This window comes from Gracilinanus agilis, chromosome 3 (assembly GCF_016433145.1).
Source record: "Gracilinanus agilis isolate LMUSP501 chromosome 3, AgileGrace, whole genome shotgun sequence".
Classification (NCBI taxonomy): domain Eukaryota; kingdom Metazoa; phylum Chordata; class Mammalia; order Didelphimorphia; family Didelphidae; genus Gracilinanus; species Gracilinanus agilis.
The window spans coordinates 169,273,682-169,293,040 of record NC_058132.1 but is presented as its reverse complement, the minus strand read 5'-3'; the positions used below and the strand labels follow the sequence as shown (position 1 = coordinate 169,293,040).

General features: G+C 36.4%; 1 protein-coding gene across 1 annotated transcript in view; it reads right to left on the bottom strand.

The window, feature by feature from the left end:
• The window catches only part of FAT3 (FAT atypical cadherin 3), a 553,803-nt gene that overhangs the window by 368,590 nt on the left and 165,854 nt on the right, over positions 1-19,359 (bottom strand). The window contains exon 2 of the mRNA XM_044668995.1: positions 9,624-9,938. Coding sequence (XP_044524930.1) covers positions 9,624-9,938 — 315 coding nt within the window. The remainder of the gene's footprint in view (positions 1-9,623; positions 9,939-19,359) is intronic.

Genomic DNA, 19,359 nt, shown 5'->3' with positions numbered 1-19,359 from the left:
GAGAGAGAGAGAGAGAGAGAGAGAGAGAGAGAGAGAGAGAGAGAGAGAGAGAGAGAGAGATGTCCAACTCTTTTTGATCTCATTTGGGCTCTTCTTGGTAAAAATATTAGTAGAGTAGAATGCCATTTCCTTCTCTAGTTCAAGAAACCAAGGCAATCAGAGTTATTTGACTTGCCCAGGGAGATATAGCTAGTAAGTGACTAAGTCTAGATTTGAACTCAGGAAGATAAATCTTCCTGACTATGCCCAGTGCTATAGGATGCCCAGGCACAAAGCAAATTCTTTTTTCCTTACATCACCAGGGTCTGGTACAATGTAGGGGAAGGGAATAAGTATTTATTAAGTGCCTACTATGTGCTAGACATTATACTGAACACTTTATAAATATTATTCTTAATTCATTTAATCCTCATAGTAATTCTATAAGTTGGGTGCTATTATTAATCCCCATTATACACTTGGAGAAATGTCTGTTGAACTGAAACCTATTCCATAGATTTGGGGGGAGCATTGTTTTTTATAATAATCATGGAAACATAAAAGGGAAAAGACCACATGACAGTCAAAAAAGTCAACAGCTCCCTTGTAAGAAAGACAATTCCATCCCTTGATAGTGAAGCTCTACACACTTCAAATTGGTACGAGAAGTCACAACTGTGAAATGATGAAGCGTGAAAATACGTCTCTCTGCCATGACCATAATCACAGTGCAGAAAAAAGATACCTTTTGTCTCTTTCTCATTGAGGATGCATTCACATGTATGCAAAGGTCAATGCTGAATTTAAATAACCCAATGTGATAAATCTGCATGAGTCTGATTTGTTCTATTGGACTCACTGGATTAAATGAACAATTTAGTGGTCTATAGGACAAGGCATCCTTTCATAGCTGAAAGAGCTAGAGTGTGATTTACTGTCTCATTCCTACTCATGGGCTCCATTATCTGCTTTGTACCTGTACTTATGGATATCAACTTGTCACCTAATGCTCATTTCTACCTATTTAGAACAATCTAGATTCATTCTAGGGAGAGCTGGTCCAAGCCAAAGAGAAGTAAAAAAAATGTAATAATAACAGCCTGAAGAAGAGACCCCATGTGGACACACAAAAAATTAATTAATGTCATCTTCCTAACTTGTAATTCATGATAATTGAAGCATAACTTAAAAGTTTATCTTTTTGCTGCCTAAGGAGAAAAATGTTTTCTAAGCATGACAAAAATATAAACAAGACTTTAAGGGAGTGGCATTCAGCTTAATTACAAATCAGACTGTTTCCAAACACTTAAAATCACCATACCAGCACTGCTGCTACTCGACCCTCCAAATATCATGTTCCTGAGGAACAAAACCAACTGAGATCCAAACTGGGATCCTGGATATTTTTATTGTGAAAAGGACTTTTGTTTCTACCCCCATCCTATGGAAAAGTTATGCTAATTGACTTTATTGTTCCCATCATCCACATTGTGAGTTCTGAGACCAAATGATCTTTCCCTAGTCATTACTCCTCAATGTGTTGTCTTCCTCTATTAAAATGTAATTTTTCTATGTGTCCTGTCTCTTCCTTTTAGAATATAATTTTCCTGAGGGCAAGAATAGGCTTTTTTTAAATCATTTGTAGCCCCTACATTTAGCAGAGGGCATGGCACATACTGAGATGATTAATGTTTGTTGTTTTCTCCCCATTCATTATTTACTCAATGACTTTGTTAATTACAAATCAGGCATCTACTTTATAATTTCCTTTATAGTACCTGGAAAAAAAGCCTGTTTTCATTCCTAAAGACTTTTCTTAAGGCAGAATAAGCTTCCCCAAATTTGTTCTCAATTCTTGAGACTTTGTTATTTCAAGAACCAATGGAATTCTGTGACAAAAGCACTGATCTTAAATGTCACTCAGATGTATGACTGCCTCTGGCATTGACAAAGCTCTGTGTTTAGGGCATCTCTGCAGCTCAGTTCTCTCAGTTGTAAAACAGAGATAAAAATATCTATTTCATAGGATGAGAAGTGAATAAGATAATGTATATTAAGTGCCTTGTAATGACAATGTATTATATAAACTAATTGTATTATGCAGTATTATATAAAAGTATTTTATGATGTAATGTTACTATTATTACTACTACTACTACTACTACTACTACTACTACTACTACTATAAAGAGAAGTATTGTGAATTAGTAGTATTCTTAGATAGATGACGTGTCCTGGACTTAAATTCCTATCTCTGACATTCTGAATTACCAAGGGCAAGACTCAGTTCCCCCAGAAAACTATCTAGGGCAGTGGTTCCCAAACTTTTTTGGCCTACCACCCCCTTTCCAGGAAAATTATTACTTTTACCGCCCCCTGTCACATACTATCCCGGCCCCCTTACAGTTATTCACCACCCACAAATGCACCTGTGGCCATCACCGCTCCCCTGGATCGCTGCAGCACCCACCAGGGGGCGGTGGCACCCACTTTAGGAATCACTGATCTAGGGTTTCCGATGCGACATATTGCCCAGTTCCAGTTGTAGGGGGAGTTATTCACCCCAGGAATTATCCTACATTAAGGGAAACAGATGTATGTCTATATATCTATGTATGTGTAGGTATCTGTGTGTATTTTCATCTTGAAAGAGGGAAAATGCTTTCTTTCCCCCTAAATATTATTTTAAAATCACCTGTAATGTAACTGCTATGGCCATCGAAGCTATTTTAAACTGCAAAGAATCTTGCCACTATAAGGAGTTGGCCTCCTTCTCCTCTCTGAGTTTTTCAATGGGAAGCTGATTTTTCTTCACCTCTGAGGGACAGCGAATCTCCTGGCAATCCTTCAAAATGAGTAAGAAACAGCTCCTTGAAATTTATCCTTCCAGTCAGACCACAAGGTTATACCTCCATTATTAACCAAGTCAAGTAGGCATGGGCCTGAGGGAGGAGGGAATACTGCATAGGTGTAATTCACCTGCTAAGCATGGAAATAATTACACTGGCCCAGAATAGATCTTAAAGTCTAAGCAGGTTTTTTTTTTTGATGGTGGAAGAGGGAAATAAAGGGAAGGAAAATGGAAAAGGAGTAAAGGGAAGAGGAGGAGAGAGAAATTTTAGGTAGTTTTACAATGAAAATCTCCATGTCATTACATTAACAAGCTGTGTTTTTAAAATAGTGCCCTTAGGTATAAAACAGTAAGTCATGAAAGCGGGAAATCTGCTTCTGCCTAAGATATCTATCATACACTGTAAGTTGTAGGATAAAAGTTTTGACATTCTTTGCATTTAACATTTTAATCTTTATTTATTACACAGCAGAGTACAAAGATCATATATTTTGTTTCTACTGCAGCACAAAAAAATGAAAAGTTGGTTTACTGGAGTTAACACTCAGTTGGGGGGGAAGAATGCAGAAATATAAATCCTTCCTAAATATTCTGGGTAGCTAAATCCTTGCCTTCATTACCAAAAAATGTTATATTTGTGAAATTGTTTTGGACATATTATTTCACTGGGAAAGAACACAGTACCCAAAGTAAAGCTTCCAGTGAGACTATGAAGTTTGCTAATGGCTATTTACTCTGTGAGTACAGAATAATTCAAGCAACTCAACTTTTAGAAGCCTAGGACTCTGGTGAGGATTCATAAAGGTAAGCTTCCCCAGGCTGGCTCTCCTATTTGCAAGATGGCAGAATCCTTTGACTTAGTCTGTTGTATAGGAGACTGATATACAGAATGAAATCTTTCTGAAATACATTTGTTCCCATAGAACCTCTCAAGTTAATTTGCACAATTTAACTCTTCTCATTCTGACATGAATCTTTTTAAGTGAGTAAGAAAAAGACAGAATGAGATCACCATCCATGGCAACACCTGCAATGAGTAACTTCAAGCCCTTCACAATCACTGGTATCTCTGGCATCCCTTTTAAAATACTGATTGGAGGATTTGAGATTTAGAGTTGGGAGCATCTTCTGAGGCCATGTAGTCTAATTTCCTCCTTTCACAAATAAAAGGACGTCCTAGTGGTAAAATGGCGTGTCCAAAGTGACAAATTAGCATCAGAGAATTTTTTTAGAGTAAAAGCTATTTCATGAGTAGTTTGACTTGTTCACAAAAAATAAGACACTTTCATGAATATATAGGACTTACCGTCCCAGGCTATTACATGCTACTCTTGTTCCCAACATCTAAAATTCAGGCTGACAGGCCTTCTTGCTATTTCTTTCTCATGTCACTCCATTTTTTCTTACCTTTATATTGATTCTCTTCTAGGTCTAGAATGTGGTCTTGTACCTTTCAGGATTCAGTTCAAGCACCACCTTCTAAATACAATTAGTAGGAAAAGCTCGAAATCTGGAACTGTCTTTTTTACCTTTCTTTGTAGAACTAGGTTTGATTAATGTGAATAATGAATTTCCTAGAGTGATTACATATATTCAAATATGTACTTTTTGAAGATACAATTATGTAAAATATATGATAACTGATTCCAGTCCAATGGAAATGTACAGTGTGAATTTGAATAATGCGATCACTTCAGGGGCTTCATTATTCACACTAATTGGGACTTGGCTATAAACCCAGTGCTTAGCTTAGTATCTAGTACATAGTGGCTATTTAATAAATCCTCATCGACTGACTGACCTTCTACTTGAAGTTTTTCTTGTTCCTCCTAGCTACTGGAGCCCTGTTCTCTGAAATGACTTTGTATTTATTTTGTACACTTAATCTATAATTCAGAAAATCATAGAATTATTCTTTTTATGTACATCTTCCCCAGTAAAATATAGGCTTCTTAAAGGCAATAAGTATTATTTCATTTTGGTCTTTGAATCTTTAGCAAAATGCATTGCACATAGTAGCTGCTTAATCAATGCTTGTCAATTCATTGATTAATTTGTAAAGGAAGCAGGCTAGCCAAGCTGGAAGAGGAGAAATTCTCAGAAGCTGATAGTCACATATGTTAAATTAAACAGAGGAAAGGCTCACCATTGAACAGATTCTCCATAGAGGATCCACATAAAGACCTAGACAAACTGGATGGAAATCTATTAAGGTATGAATAGAAGCACTTGTGAAATCCAACAAGTAAAACAGTACTCATTCCATTGAGATTATAGATCCATTAATTTATCAAAGAAAGGAACATAAATTTTTACAATAAATCAGAAGCTGAGGTTCTAGGAGAATCCATTAGTAGAACATTGGTCCTAGAATCAAGAAAGCCTAAAATTCAAATCTAGCCTCTTACACTCACTAGTTGTGTAAACTTAAGCAAGCCATATAACCTATGTGTGCCTCAGTTTCTTCATCTGTAGTGAGGGTAATAACAGAACCTATCTACAAGGATTGTTTTTTGAGGATCAGATGAGATCATAATTGTAAGGGGCTTTGCCACAATGGTTTAGTTCAGTAATTAACACATCATAGTAATAAATATTTATTAATTGATTAATTATTTCTTAGAAATATGTCTGCAAGGCTTGAAAAGCTTTAAAAAAGGAAGATTCTATCTCCAATGGAATTCTACATATTTTTCTATGTTCACTCTCTATCTCCCTCCCCTGTGTGTGTGTGAGATATATTTATTTATTCATTCAAGATTAGTATGTTAGTCTTTACTTCCAAACCAAATTCTTCCAACTGAACCTTGAAATGTCTTTTTATTCTGCCACTATAATAGTGGAGAAGTGGGCCATTGTTCTCTAAGAATGTGAAAAGCAATAAATTCAAGAAACTCAGGTAAACAGACTGTGGATTCTTTGTAAATATATGTACTTTCAAACCCCACTGGAGATCAGACACTATGGAGCAGAGTAAATGCCCTTTGGTTACAAGGACTTAATGACTATATGTTGGGTTTACTGATGAGGGGGGCCTCTAAGGCAGGAATGAGTTAGACAACATGGTCTCTCAGTTTTGTTTCTTTTTTCTTCTAATTTTGAGTTTCTGAGATTCCATGATTTTTATCCAATTCCTTCTCCTCCAAAAGCCATGACTTTCGGATATTCCAAAGAAGCTAGGTTACTGCCTATTTTCTCACATTTCCAAGGAAGCTCAATTAATACAAGATTGGATTATGGGGTCTGTTTTGGTTTTTATTTTCTTTGTTTTTCAGACCCTTAAGGGCCTTTTAATCTAGGTGGTATCAATTCCTAAAGGATAAAGTAGGTCATGAATACAATCAGTTCCTCCTGTATTCATTCAGAGTCTTTAACCTCTGAAACAGGCACAGTGCTAGGCACTAGGGATGTAAAGACAAAAATTAAACAATTCCTTCCTGTGAAAAACTTATAGTGTATTAGGAAATATGATTAATCCCTATGTGTGCGTGTCTGTGTGTGTGTGTGTGTGCGCGTGCGCGCACAAACATCCAATATATGTCAAAAAGAAATGCAAGTCATTTTAAAGGACACTAGAAGGTAAATGTTTATTTTATAACAAAATACAAGCCAATGCTTGCATTAAAATAAATACAATAAAAATTTAATATAATAATTGTTAACCTTAATGTGGCGTTTACTATGTCTCAGGCACTATGCTAAGTACTTTAAAAATTATTATCTTATTTGGTCTTCATAATAATGTCTTTTACAAAGGAAGAAACTGAGGCTAAGAGAGATTAAATGTCTTGCTCAGGATCTTATAATTACTACTTAGTAATTCAGGGGCTGAATTTGACTCTAGGCTCACCATTTAATAAACAAGCTTCTGCTAAATAAAAGGCACTGCATGAAGCACTGGGGAATGCAAAAGGGTATGTGATGTGAGAGTCTGCTATCAATGAAGTTACATTTAAATTGAAGAAAAATAATGTATACTAATAAAAGCGAAAAAAATAACCTGGAGATGAGAGGACCTGGGTTTAAATCTAGCCTCAGATACTGACCAGCTGTGTGACCCTGTGCAAGTCATTTAATCCCAATTGTCTAATCCAGTGATGGGCAAACTTTTTAAAGAGGGGGCCAAAGGAAAGGAAGTGCTCATGTGTCAGTCTGTTTCTGAAGCAACTCTTTTAAAGTTTCATTGTATTGTATCCTACTCATTGTATTCATCAGATTAGGAATAATGTCCTGGATAGAACATTTCAAGGGGGCCACATCCGGCTCACGGGCCATAGTTTGCCCATCACTGGTCTAATCCTTACCATTTTTCTACCTTAGAAGTGATAGTACTGATTCTAAGACCAAAGGTAAGGTTTTTTGTTTTTGTTTTTTAAAAGAATGATATAAGGAACTATGAGGATAGATGCAAAGGAGAGGAGTCTGGGCAACATCCTATGAGAAATCTGAGGAAGGAGAGTTCACTTTCACCTAGAAGGGAAGGGATGAATGCAGAGAAATCTTCATGGGGAAAATGCCTCCTTGGGTAAAGAAGAAAAGATATAGATAATTTGGGGAAGGGAGACCTCCTCGAGGACAATAACATAGAGCAAATAGGTTAGGTTGTAATAGCCCAGATTGGCTGTAAAATAGAATACATGAAAGTTGACCATGTGGAAGGGCTGGAAAAACTGACTAAAGCCAGAGAATGGAGCATCTTAAATTCCAGAATCAGATGCTTCTACTTTATTTCCAGAGCAAAGGGGATCTGCTAAAGCTTTCTGGTTTAGAAAATGGCATGATCGTTGCCTACAGTATTGCAACAAGGGGTTTATTTGGGTGATGGACAGCCATAAGAAAGAACACAGAAAAGTCAGCTGTGAGGTTCTTAAAATAACCTAGGTGAGAAATATGAGGCCTGGCACTGGAGTGGTCCACAACGGGAGAGGAGGAAAAGAGACAGACTTGAGAAATATTAAGAGGATATAATTATTGGCAAATGATTGAATGTGTAGGGTGGGAGAAAGTTAAGTTTCAAAGATGAATTTGACAGTACAAGTTTATTGAAATGAAACATGCCACAGCATTCTTCAGTTCCATTAAGAGATGTAAAGATGTTAGGAGGAACAAAATTTTTAGGTAGGAGAGAAACTAATTTCCTTTTGAGTATGTTCAGTTTTCAGTACTGGTAATGAAGCTAGATGGAGACAAGTTAACAAGTGGCTAGGAAATGAATGGGAGGAAGATGAGAATAATTAATGGGTGAATTATAGATGATCATGACAAGAGTCAAGAGGGGTTGACAAAGCAGCCAAATGGCAGTGAACCCTAAAGGAGACATTATTGAATGGTGGCAGAAGAGGGTGTCCTTGGTGAGTCAGCAGTATACATTATATGCTATAGACATCTCACACACAAACCAAAAAGTTTTCCAGGCTCTAGTAAATAGTTTTCTTATCATTAGCAATTTTCAAGGTAACAAAAGTCTACCCTAACCAAAGAATATAGAGTACTCTGGGAGTTTGCTTTAATGTAATAGAATCTGTATTTATATATAATAGTCTACAGTTTAGTACTTCAACTTAAGCAAACCCCGAGCAAGAGAAATGATATTATCTACTGAGGACTCCAATAACACTCATTAAGAACACTGAACCCATGCACGCACCAATGAATATCTCCGTGTTCCAGTTCTCTATCTCATGTTAACTCACCTATCTGTAATATGATATTATCTGCTTTACATTACAGTAAAAGCTTGGTTAACCTAAACCCAACAAACCAGAACATTCATTTAATTTAGTTTTCTTCTCTCTCTCTGTATCTCTCTCTCTTCTGTCTCTGTCTCTCTGTCTGTCTCTGTCTGTCTGTCTATCCCTTTATCTCTCTCTATCTCTCTCTTCCATTTAGGATAAAAAATGCAAAATGAAAGAAAATGAGCTTATAATGGCGAATTATTCATAAATAGATTTGTATGATATGTCCTGGGTTTAAGGTGCATTCAGCCGAGTCTCCTATACCTCAATATCTCTGACTATATAGTCCTATACAAAAATTATTGATGTCTGGAATGATAAATCCTTAAGCACAATTAGAGCCTCACTCATCAGTCAATTTTCATTACATTCACTTACTTGCTCAGAACACATTATGACAGAAAAGACAACCATTACATTTCTGAAATATTTTCAACAATGAGGGCAGTGACACAAAAGTTTATCTGGCTAATTATCAGTTTGGCAGAACTTTAAAATAACAAGAATGTTCTCTCTGACCTGATCTTTTTAGTAAATTATGTTTATTCTGTGTTTTTGTCTCATGATTGAGAGATTATCAAAGGGCAGTTACACTAAGGAATATGTCATCCAGAGGTAAAACTGGGCGCACACACACCCAGAGAGAATCTAAACCATCAAGATTCAGGGAATAGAACATTCCTGATTAAAGCTAAGTAAAAGGGAATGGGGTTAGAAGAGGCAATCTTGCCTACGGATGAAGTCCCAAGCAGTTAATGAAGTGGGCAGCAGGCTTTTTAAACTTTGGCTGTTATTAAGCAGGGTGATTTTGACACTAACTCTGAACTTCAGATTAAAGAGCCTGGTCTCCATTCTGTTAGTTCACTTGATTTTGTCAGCTGAAATTAAGACCAAACTAAAAGACAAGAGGAGAGACCTCTTTTCCAACATAGCCTTAGGAAAAAGAACAGGGTGATGATAAGATAATTAATAGAAATGAATCTAAATTACAAATGTCTGTTGGAGGGATTCCACTGCTCTCCTGATCACCAAATGGGTACAGAAAGACGTTTCCTTACCTGTTTTGACGTTTATGACAAAGAAGTTCTGAGGATTACCGCTTGTAATCCTGTAGGTCAGCTTTTCGTTGGAGCTGGAATCCGGATCTTCAGCCTGAATCTGAATGACGGATACATCCTTAGGAGAATTTTCCATGACCACAGGATAGTAAATGGGCTCTGAGGTCAAAGGAGCGTTGTCGTTCACATCTTCAATCTCAATGTAGACCTCAATGGTAGAATAGAGCGGCACAACACCTCGATCGGTGGCGTACACGGTCAGCCAGTAGGACCCAGTTGTTTCTCGATCAAGAATGTCTGCAGTATAGATGACCCCTGCAAGGAAACAGCAAGAGAAAAGCAGCAATTAGCATAAATCATTCAAAATAATCATCTTACTTATACTATCTTGAATTCAAATTCACCTCATTTTAAGAAAATTTGGCATCTAAAAACTAAATGGCTGAGTGGATAAAGCATTGGACCTGGATGGAGTCAGATAGAACTGTGTTTGAGTTTGGTCTCAGAAACCAGTTGTGTGACCCTGATACAAATCACTTAATCTGTCTGCCTCAGTTTCCTACTTTATAAAACAGGGATAATAATAGCACCTACCTCCCTAGGTTGTGGTGAAGATCAAATAAGATGATAAGTAGAAAGCATTTAGCAAAGTGGCTGGCACATAAAATATAAGTAAAATAAAAATGTTGGCAATTACAATTTTTATTATCATTTAAGATTATAAGGAGCCTCAGAGATCACCTGAATTAATAAATGTTAACCTAGCTGTGTACAATTGAATGGAGCCTAGTGCTCTCAGATAGTAGAGAAAGAGCATGATTTTTCACTAAGGCTCATGCAAAACTAATAACAAAAAGTTAGATTTAGGATTATTAGTGACCATTTCAGTATTCTTTTTTTTTGGCAAAACAAGATCTACAACTCATTTCTTAGCATTCATAAAGAATCCTTAAATAGTGCTTCCTCAAGTAATCATAAAACAAAATTACATTTACAAAAGTCCAATTCTGAAAAAATGGAATGCCTATATAAAACACATCTTTTGGCATATATTATCCTCTTGCCACCTTATTCCAATTATTAAAGGCTTACCTCCTAGTTATTCTCACAATTTCCTCTATCTGGTTAAGGTTTTAACTCTCAAGAAAGAATACTGCATTTGAAGTCATAGGACCTATCTGTGTGACCCTAGGCAATTCTCTTAACCCTGTTTGCCTCAGTTACTCATTGGTAAAATAAGTTGGAAAAGGAAATGGTAAGCACTCCATTATCTTTACCAAGAAAACCCCAAGAATGATCATGAAAAGTTGGATACAATTGAACAACAACTACATTCACATGGGGAGTAAGTGGTAGAGGAATGTTTCAGGTTCGGGTCCTTTTGACTTCCAAAAACTTACCCTCTGTCCACTATTTTATTATGCATGGTTAAAGTAAAAAATACTGAAAACTTGTAAGAAGCTCTAATAAAAAGGTTTGGTCTGAAAATATGTTTAAAATATTAGTCTTCATGAAATTTGGGTATTCGAGGCAATTCCTAATTATATGTGTTGCTATTGTTTCATATTAATACAGACAGTTAAGAAACTGACTATGTTATCTGACTATTCAAATTCCTTTCCCATCATTCTACACAAAAAATAGAGAATATGGTTTTATATTTTTTCTTGTCTCTTTATTTGTTGGGGAAAAAAATCACTGCATGCAAAGTTACATGACATTTTAAGATTATGCCCCTCAAAATTTTGTTACAGATTATTTATCATTAGATAGGTCGGTTCTACAAAATAATTAATCTTAACTGCAATCCTGATGGCTACTAATTGTAAAAGCTGAAAGACATTATCCATTTATCATTTTTTATAAAAAATTGATTTAAGTGCAGTGATGCTAACACATTCTGAGAATGAGCTAGAATCCTATGTTGTGAGCCAATGGCACACATGCCAGAGGGGAATATTTCCCTCCTCCTCTCCATGCACTTGAGGACATTACTTATATCACCCACCCCTCTGCCCAGCAGCCCAATGGGAGCACTTCCTCCCTTCTCTGTCTGAGGTAAGGGGGCAGCTCACATACAGAGTGAGGGTGTAGTTTGGGCACGTGAGTCTCTAAAAGATTCACCATCACTGAGCGGTAAGCCTTCCAAAAGCCTTGCGAACTGTAATCTATCTTAAAAGAAACTCACTATGAACAATTTGAAGTGAGTATCAAAAATTTGTCACCATTTTGTTGTTGACAAGTTTCAACCAAAAATTTGACGCCAAACCAAAAGAGAGAGAGAGAGAGAGAGAGAGAAAGAGAGAGAGAGAGAGAGAGAGAGAGAGAGAGAGNTTGGTCCTCTTCAAGATACAGATCACTGTCAAGGCAAGGTAACCTTCTGTAAAGATATAGATGAATAGGAGAAGATGCCAGGGAGGAGAGGAGATACTTGAGGGTTCGTTCTTCTGTGATGCCTCCAAATTTCAAAAAACTCCCTGGATTTTGAGTCAGAAGATCTATATTGGAATTCCAGCTTTTCTACTTCCCCCCCAATGTTGCCTTGGACAAGTCACTTCCTTTCCTTGGGCCTCAGGCTCCAGTGCCTTTTCCTTATAAAAGGTAGAACCTAGAATAAGTGTTTCGTAAAGTTCCTTCCACATTTAATCCTTATGATCTGAAAAACTCCAAAACATAGAGAGAAGAGGTAAAAACTTGAAGAGAGAGAGAGAAGAAAAGAGAGAGAGAGAAGAGAGAGAAATGAGAGAGGGAGAGAGGGAGAGAGAGAGAGAGAGAGAGAGAGAGAGAGAGAGAGAGAGAGAGAGAGAGAGAGAAAAGCTTTTAGAGGAAAAAATTTTTTCTCAGATGTTCCAATAACTCTTACCCAAAACATTACAGGGCAAAAAGTTATCCAGGGTTTCACAAATATAGCTAAAATTGAACAATTCTCAACTTTCTGCTTCAAAGGTTCTAAATTATTCTGTTGGCAATGTGAGAAACTGGACTGACAGAGACCAGAAGGTTTTAAAGTGAAAGGAGAAAGAACCCTTGCCTTCCAAACTGGCTACTGGACTCTGTTTTTTCCCCCTCCTGGGGAGGTTTTACTGAATTAGGCTGATAAGTCTGCCTGTTGATTATGGATAAACAAGATGCCAACTACAGCAACTATGTGGGGAAGAGGGCATCTCTCCAAAAACAATTAAGCTGATAAATCTTTCCCCTTTGGTATCCTCAAAGGTGCTTACAATTCTGAACAGCTAAACTATTCAGGGGGTTGTAACCCAATTAGATTTAAAATTTAAGCTCCAAAATTGGGGGTGGAGGGGAGGGAGGAAGTTAATGAGAAATCTAAGTAGAAGCCAGCCTATATTTAAAGAAACATAATGCTCTTGTTCTTGCTACTGAAATACAAGTGAACCAAAGAAAAACTAAATAGGGTTATGCTATGGGATACAAGAGAATACTATTTTATTGTAGTTGTTGAAAATATGGTATAGGAATAAAATGGATGAAACTTGAACTTTGAGGAAAATATCTTGTCAGAATAGAAATGCCACTTTGTGAACAAAGAAAGCACTATATATTTCTAAAATGTCCAGGCCAAAATGGGAATAGTGTTGGGGGGTAAAAAGAAAAAAGAATTATCTCAGACATGCTAATTTATGACGATGACAGAGAAGAATTTTCTCCTTCATTTAAAATTTTTCTTAAATGCTTCAGATTATTTAGATCTGAGGGAGAAGAGCGTGGAAGTAGTAAGGAAAGTTAAGTAATGGTCATGATGATCTATGTTAACTAAATTAGCCAAGTGAGCAGTGTAATCTGAGATGCTTTTAATTTTAGGCTATCAAGACTGTCTGTGCGTTTGCCTTTCCTCCCCCCCCCCCAAAAAAAAAAAGGAAGAAAAAGAGGGTGAATAAACAAAAAAAATAGCCAATAAGATTCCAGAGGCTCCTAGATTTTTTTCCATCATTATTTCGCACCAAGGCACATCAGTTCTTTAGCAATCACACAAGTTATATGCAATGCACATATTTATATAATTTGATATTTCACCTCTCAATTCATGGAGAAAGAGCCTTTGTTTGCTATGTATTATTAGTTGTTGAAATGAGTGAGCCTGTTTGTCCAGGGCAGGGGTGAGGAGGGAATAGAGCAGAAAGGGGGTAGGAAAAAGAATGGGATTTAAGGGGACATCATTCATCAGACCCAGCTGAAGGCTCCAAGGGCAGCCCTCAGAGGCAGTCTTCTACCTGGACCTTGAATGAGCAGTACTCCATAGTAAAAGGCAATAGGACACTGGAATACTCTTAGTCCAGTGAGGAAGAAGTAAGATTGGCCATGACATAGCTCTGATGAGTCAGAATGAAGCAGTGAAGAAATTAGTAAGTGGTAGCCCAGTAAGGAGCTCTCCATTTAACTTCCACATCAGACAAATTATAAGTAGGATGGGGAAGGAAAAAGTGTATCCTTTTAGTGATGAACCATTAGTGGGGAATGTTGGGAAACAGTAGCAGAGACTAACTCATAGATCAATTATATATTCAGTGGGTGCCTACTATATCACAACCTGAGCAAACCTATTAAAAATTTAAAGATATAGCAGCAGCCACCCCTGTAAATCATGGAAGAAAAAGGAAAATAAATAAGAATTAATTAAGCACCTACTATGTACCAGGATTTATTATAATTGCTATCTCATTTGATCCTCATAACACATCCTTGGGAGGTAGGGGTTATTATTATTTCCATTTTATAGGTGAAAAAACTGAGGCAGATAGAGGTTAAGTGATTTGCTCAGGCTCTCACAAATAGTAAGTGTCTGAGGTTGGATTTGAACTTGGGTCTCCCTGACTCCAGGACTAATACTCTATCCACTGGGTTACCTTGCTATAGCAGTAACAGACAAAACCAGGAGGTAGTTTTTATTTGTAATCAATTGGGAATGAAAAGCCAAAATATGCATTCCTTTTATTCTTCCAATAATAATTGGTTAATTGCAGTGGAATTTTCACATCATGATTCATATATTTGCTAATGATTTCCTCCCCGACTAAAGCTTATCTGCTCTTTATCCATCACAGAGATAGACACAAATGTATATATTTATATAATCTGACATTTTACTTCTCACTTCAGAGAGTGCTAGTGTTAGAAGGGGTAACTAGCTGATGGTGTGGATAGAATACCAGATCTGGAGTCAGGAAAACTCATCTTGCTGAGTTCAAATCTGGTTTTAAACACTTACCAGCTATGTGACCCTGGGCAAGTCACTCAATACACTTTGCCTCAGTTTCCTCATCTATAAAATGAGCTGGAGAAGGAAATGGCAAACCACTCCAGTCTTTCTACCAAGAAAACCCTAAATGGGGTTATAAAAGGTTGGACTCTACTGAAACAATTGAACAACAAAAGAAATGAAAAGGACCCACAAGAGCTATCTATCTAATAATAGAATTAAAGAATCACAGACTTTGAGAACTGAAAAAGATCTGAAAAGAAATCTAATCCAACCCATATACAGAAGGAATTCCCTACTATAAAAATACTTAGCAAAGGGTCCTCCAGGCTTTTGCTTAATATGGCCAACAAAGGGGAACCCACTTCTCCTTAGTCATTATACTTTTAGACAGTGTTAAATATTAATTAGGCATTTTTTCCTGACATCAATTCTAAATTTGCCTTTTTAGCCCATGTACTAAAAATAGCAATCCTTCCAGAGTTAATTTACTTAATCAGTTCCATCCTTATCAAAGTACAAAGGTAAAAAATTATAATGACAAAATTTATCTGGAAGAACAAAAGGTCAAGAATATCAAGAAATCAATGAAAAGTAATGTGAAGGAAGGCAGCCCAGCAGTACCTGATAGCAAACTATATTACAAAGGAGTAATCACAAAAACAATCTGGTACTGGCTAACAAAGAGAAGGGTAGACCAGCGGAAAAGATTAAATACATAAAATACAGTAGTAAATGACCATAGTAATCTAGTGTTTATCAAACCCAAGGATCCCAGCTTTGGGATCAAGAATCCACCATTTGACAAAAATTGCTGGGGAAATTGGAAAACTATTGGTAGAAAATAGACCCATCATGTCACACCATAGGTTAAAAAGAGATAAAAATGGACAAATAATTTAGACATGAAAGGTGATCTCACAAGTAAACTAGAAAAGCATAGTATATTATATCTGTTAGATGTATGAAAAAGGGAAGCAATAGAAAGCATTATAGGAAGTAACATTTTGATTACATGAAATTAAAAATGTTTTGCACAAAAAGTCATTCTATAATTTCTTAAATTCCTCTTTCTTAGTATGATCAGATTCAGAATATGATAGCCTTAGCTATTCTACAAAAACCTGAAAGGAATAGCAGCAACAACCCCTGACAAGAGGGGTGAGAAAGAGGAATTTAAGAAATTGTAGAATGACTTTAAAAAAATAAATGTAGCTCAGTTTTTCCTATATGTTTTTTTTTAAAACCCTTGTACTTCGGTGTATTGTCTCATAGGTGGAAGATTGGTAAGGGTGGGCAATGGGGGTCAAGTGACTTGCCCAGGGTCACACAGCTGGGAAGTGGCTGAGGCCGGGTTTGAACCTAGGACCTCCTGTCTCTAGGCCTGACTCTCACTCCACTGAGGTACCCAGCTGCCCCCATTTCCTATATGTTTCTGAAGTGAAACTTTTATCAGAACTTTCTGTAAAAATTCTCTTCAGTTTCCTACTTTCTTACAATTTTAGCTTTATTAATTTGGTTTCTGCAAAACTGGCAGTTTTCAGAAGAAGAAATCAAAGCTATGATAGTCACATAAAAATGTTCTGAGGATGGATATAATTATGATGGAATACTTCTGTGCTCTAAGAAACAATGAACATAATCATTAATTTAGAACTTAGAAAAATTATGAGATAATGAAGAGTAAAACAAGTAGAAACAAGAGAATGTTGCATATAGCTACAAATTTAATATTTGAAGGATAACTTGTGAATGTTCATTATCAGAGAATAAAACAAAAATGGAAATATGAAATATATAAACAATATATACATATCTGTTTGCTAGATGATGCCTTCTATGGTGTGGAGAGAGGAGAGATGATTTGAAATATCTGGATATAAATTCTATTAATAAAAATGCTCTAAATCACTATTTTAGAGAAATACAAATTAAAATAATTCTAAGGTATTACCCAATACCTATCATATTAGCTAACATGGCATAGAAAGAAAATATAGGATGGAGAAGATGTATAAAATTGGGACACTGATGTACTGTTGGAAGAGCTGTGAATCAGTCTAAGCATTTTGGAGAAAAATTTGGAAATGTGCCCAAAAGGATATGAAACTGCATAACTTTTGACTCAGCAATACACCTACAAAATCTCAAAGAGATGAAAGAAGAGGGAAAAGGGCCCCATTTGTACAAAAATATCTATAGTAGCTCTTTTTGTGGTGGCAAAGAAGAAATTGATGGAGTGCTCATCATTTAGGGAATGGCTGAACAACTCGTGATATATGGATTGTGATAGAATAGTATTGTGATATAAAAAATGACAAGAAGGATGATCTGAAAGATCTTGGAAGTTTTATATGAACTGATTCAAAGTGAAATGAGCAAAAACCAAGAAATCATTGAACACAGTAACAACAATATTGTAAGTATGATCAATTGTGAAAAAATTAGCTATTTTGATCACAATAATAATCCAAAACAGTTCTTCAAAGGCTAATGACAAAAAGAGAGTTCTCTCTCTCTAATGAGAGAAAACTGATGAGCTCTGAATCTAGACTGAAGACGTTTTTCACTTTCTTAATTTTTCTTTTATGTGTGATTTCTTTTGTAACATGGCTAATGGAAATATGTTCTGCATGACTACACTGGCATAATCGGTATCATATTTTTGTCTTCTCCAGAGAGAGGGGATGGGGCTTTAGGGAGACAATATAGAATTAAAATTTTTAAAAAATAAATGTAAAAAATTCTTTTAATTTAATTGAGAAATATAAAGGTTAACTCTGGCTTAGATTCCTTCAAAACAACCATGGCTTCAAGCCGTCTTGTTCTAATGGTCTGTATGAGACTTTTCCTAAACTGCCACTTCCACACATGTGTCTGTTTCTGTGTATAGTTGGCTAGATAGATCAACAATCTCCACAATATATTTCCAAATAGAATGTAAATCCCTTGAAGATATATACTGTTTTAATTTGTATATCCAGAGGGATTTCCAGTACATCACAGGTAAATAGTAGACACTTCATAAGTACTGGCTGACTGATTCAAAGCCTACCTTCACACTTTGAATGTAGTGGATATACAAAACATTTAGTTAATTTAAATGTTTAGAAAGTCCCTCTTGTATTAAGCTATAAATTTACCTTCTTATAAATTCACTGATAGAGGAATTAAAATCTGGAACCCCTTTATGTACTAGAGAAGGAAACTGAAGCCAGGGGGCTTAAAAGTTACTTGCGTACCATCACATAAGTAAAAAAATCAGATCTTCTGACTCTAGACATATATTTCTGCACCTAAAATTCCAAATTACCCTTTATTTCCACCAACTAGTCCTAGTTTGGCTCATTGTAGCAATACCAAAAAAGTTAATATTTTCTCTTATGGCTCTTTAAATGTTTAAAGACACATCAACCATAGCTGATAAAAGCTGAACATTGTATTTCTAGAATAAATGTAAATTATTTGGAGTGACCTTATGGCTCTACAGGTTCCCATTAAGCTAAGAGATAATGAAAACCTCAGCAACAAATAAGGCTTGTGGATGCATACACACATAACTTTGTGAATTTATAGTTCACATATATATTTTTTATAATTAACAATACATAGTATTTCTGCAGATTTCTTGACGACCAGGATAAAATATTAATTAATGTGTGGAATTATTAATTGATTTATTGCAACCTATATAAGAGGAAAGATCTCCTGGGAGGAGTCATGAGGTTCCTCTGCCCACTCTTAGTTTCTCCCATTGATTCATTGAGTCATTCTCACTCACAATTGGGATGACAATAAGCAGAGTTGAATCTCTCTGGTGTTCCTGGTTTATAAGGAAAAAAGGAACTGCAATGGGGTCAGTACCTTAGGGAGGATGGGAGTAGGTAGGAAAAGATGCTTCATTTTTAGAACCTTGCTGGGAAGACCCCAATGGCAGTAAGTGAGGAGATGCTTCAATCCCACTTGACAAGACACAGAGAACAGACAACAGATGGCATGGGAGGCAGGAAGAGCTGGCAGAGGGAGATGGGCAGTGGTGGGATAGAGAAAGGAATAGAGGATGGAAAGAGAGTTACAGAGGAATCCAAAGATCAGAATTCAGAGTCCTTGGCTTTTTAGGGAGTAGAAGAATGCTAAAGGGGTGGGAGTTTAGGGTCCCATTTTTATAGGGTTTTAGTGCTGGGGGATGGACCAGCTCTTCATCACGCCATCTTAAAATTAGTTCAGTTACACAGTTGCATCATCTCAAATTTATTAGCAATACTTTAGGGTTAGTTTATCAGCATAACATTTTGTTGGTGTTTTGCTGGTCTCACTGTACATGTTATTGAAGCTTACAGTTCAAGGACAATTAGCAGGACCAAGGGGCCATTGTACTGGGACCAAGCTGGCTCCCCCTAATTTAGCACATAGTCTTTGGATGTGGCCTTAGTTAATTTTTAAGATGGTTGCCAGTAGCTCCTATGATCCCTTAATTTATGAGACAGTTTGAATGTAACTGTTAGGCTCTCTTAATTT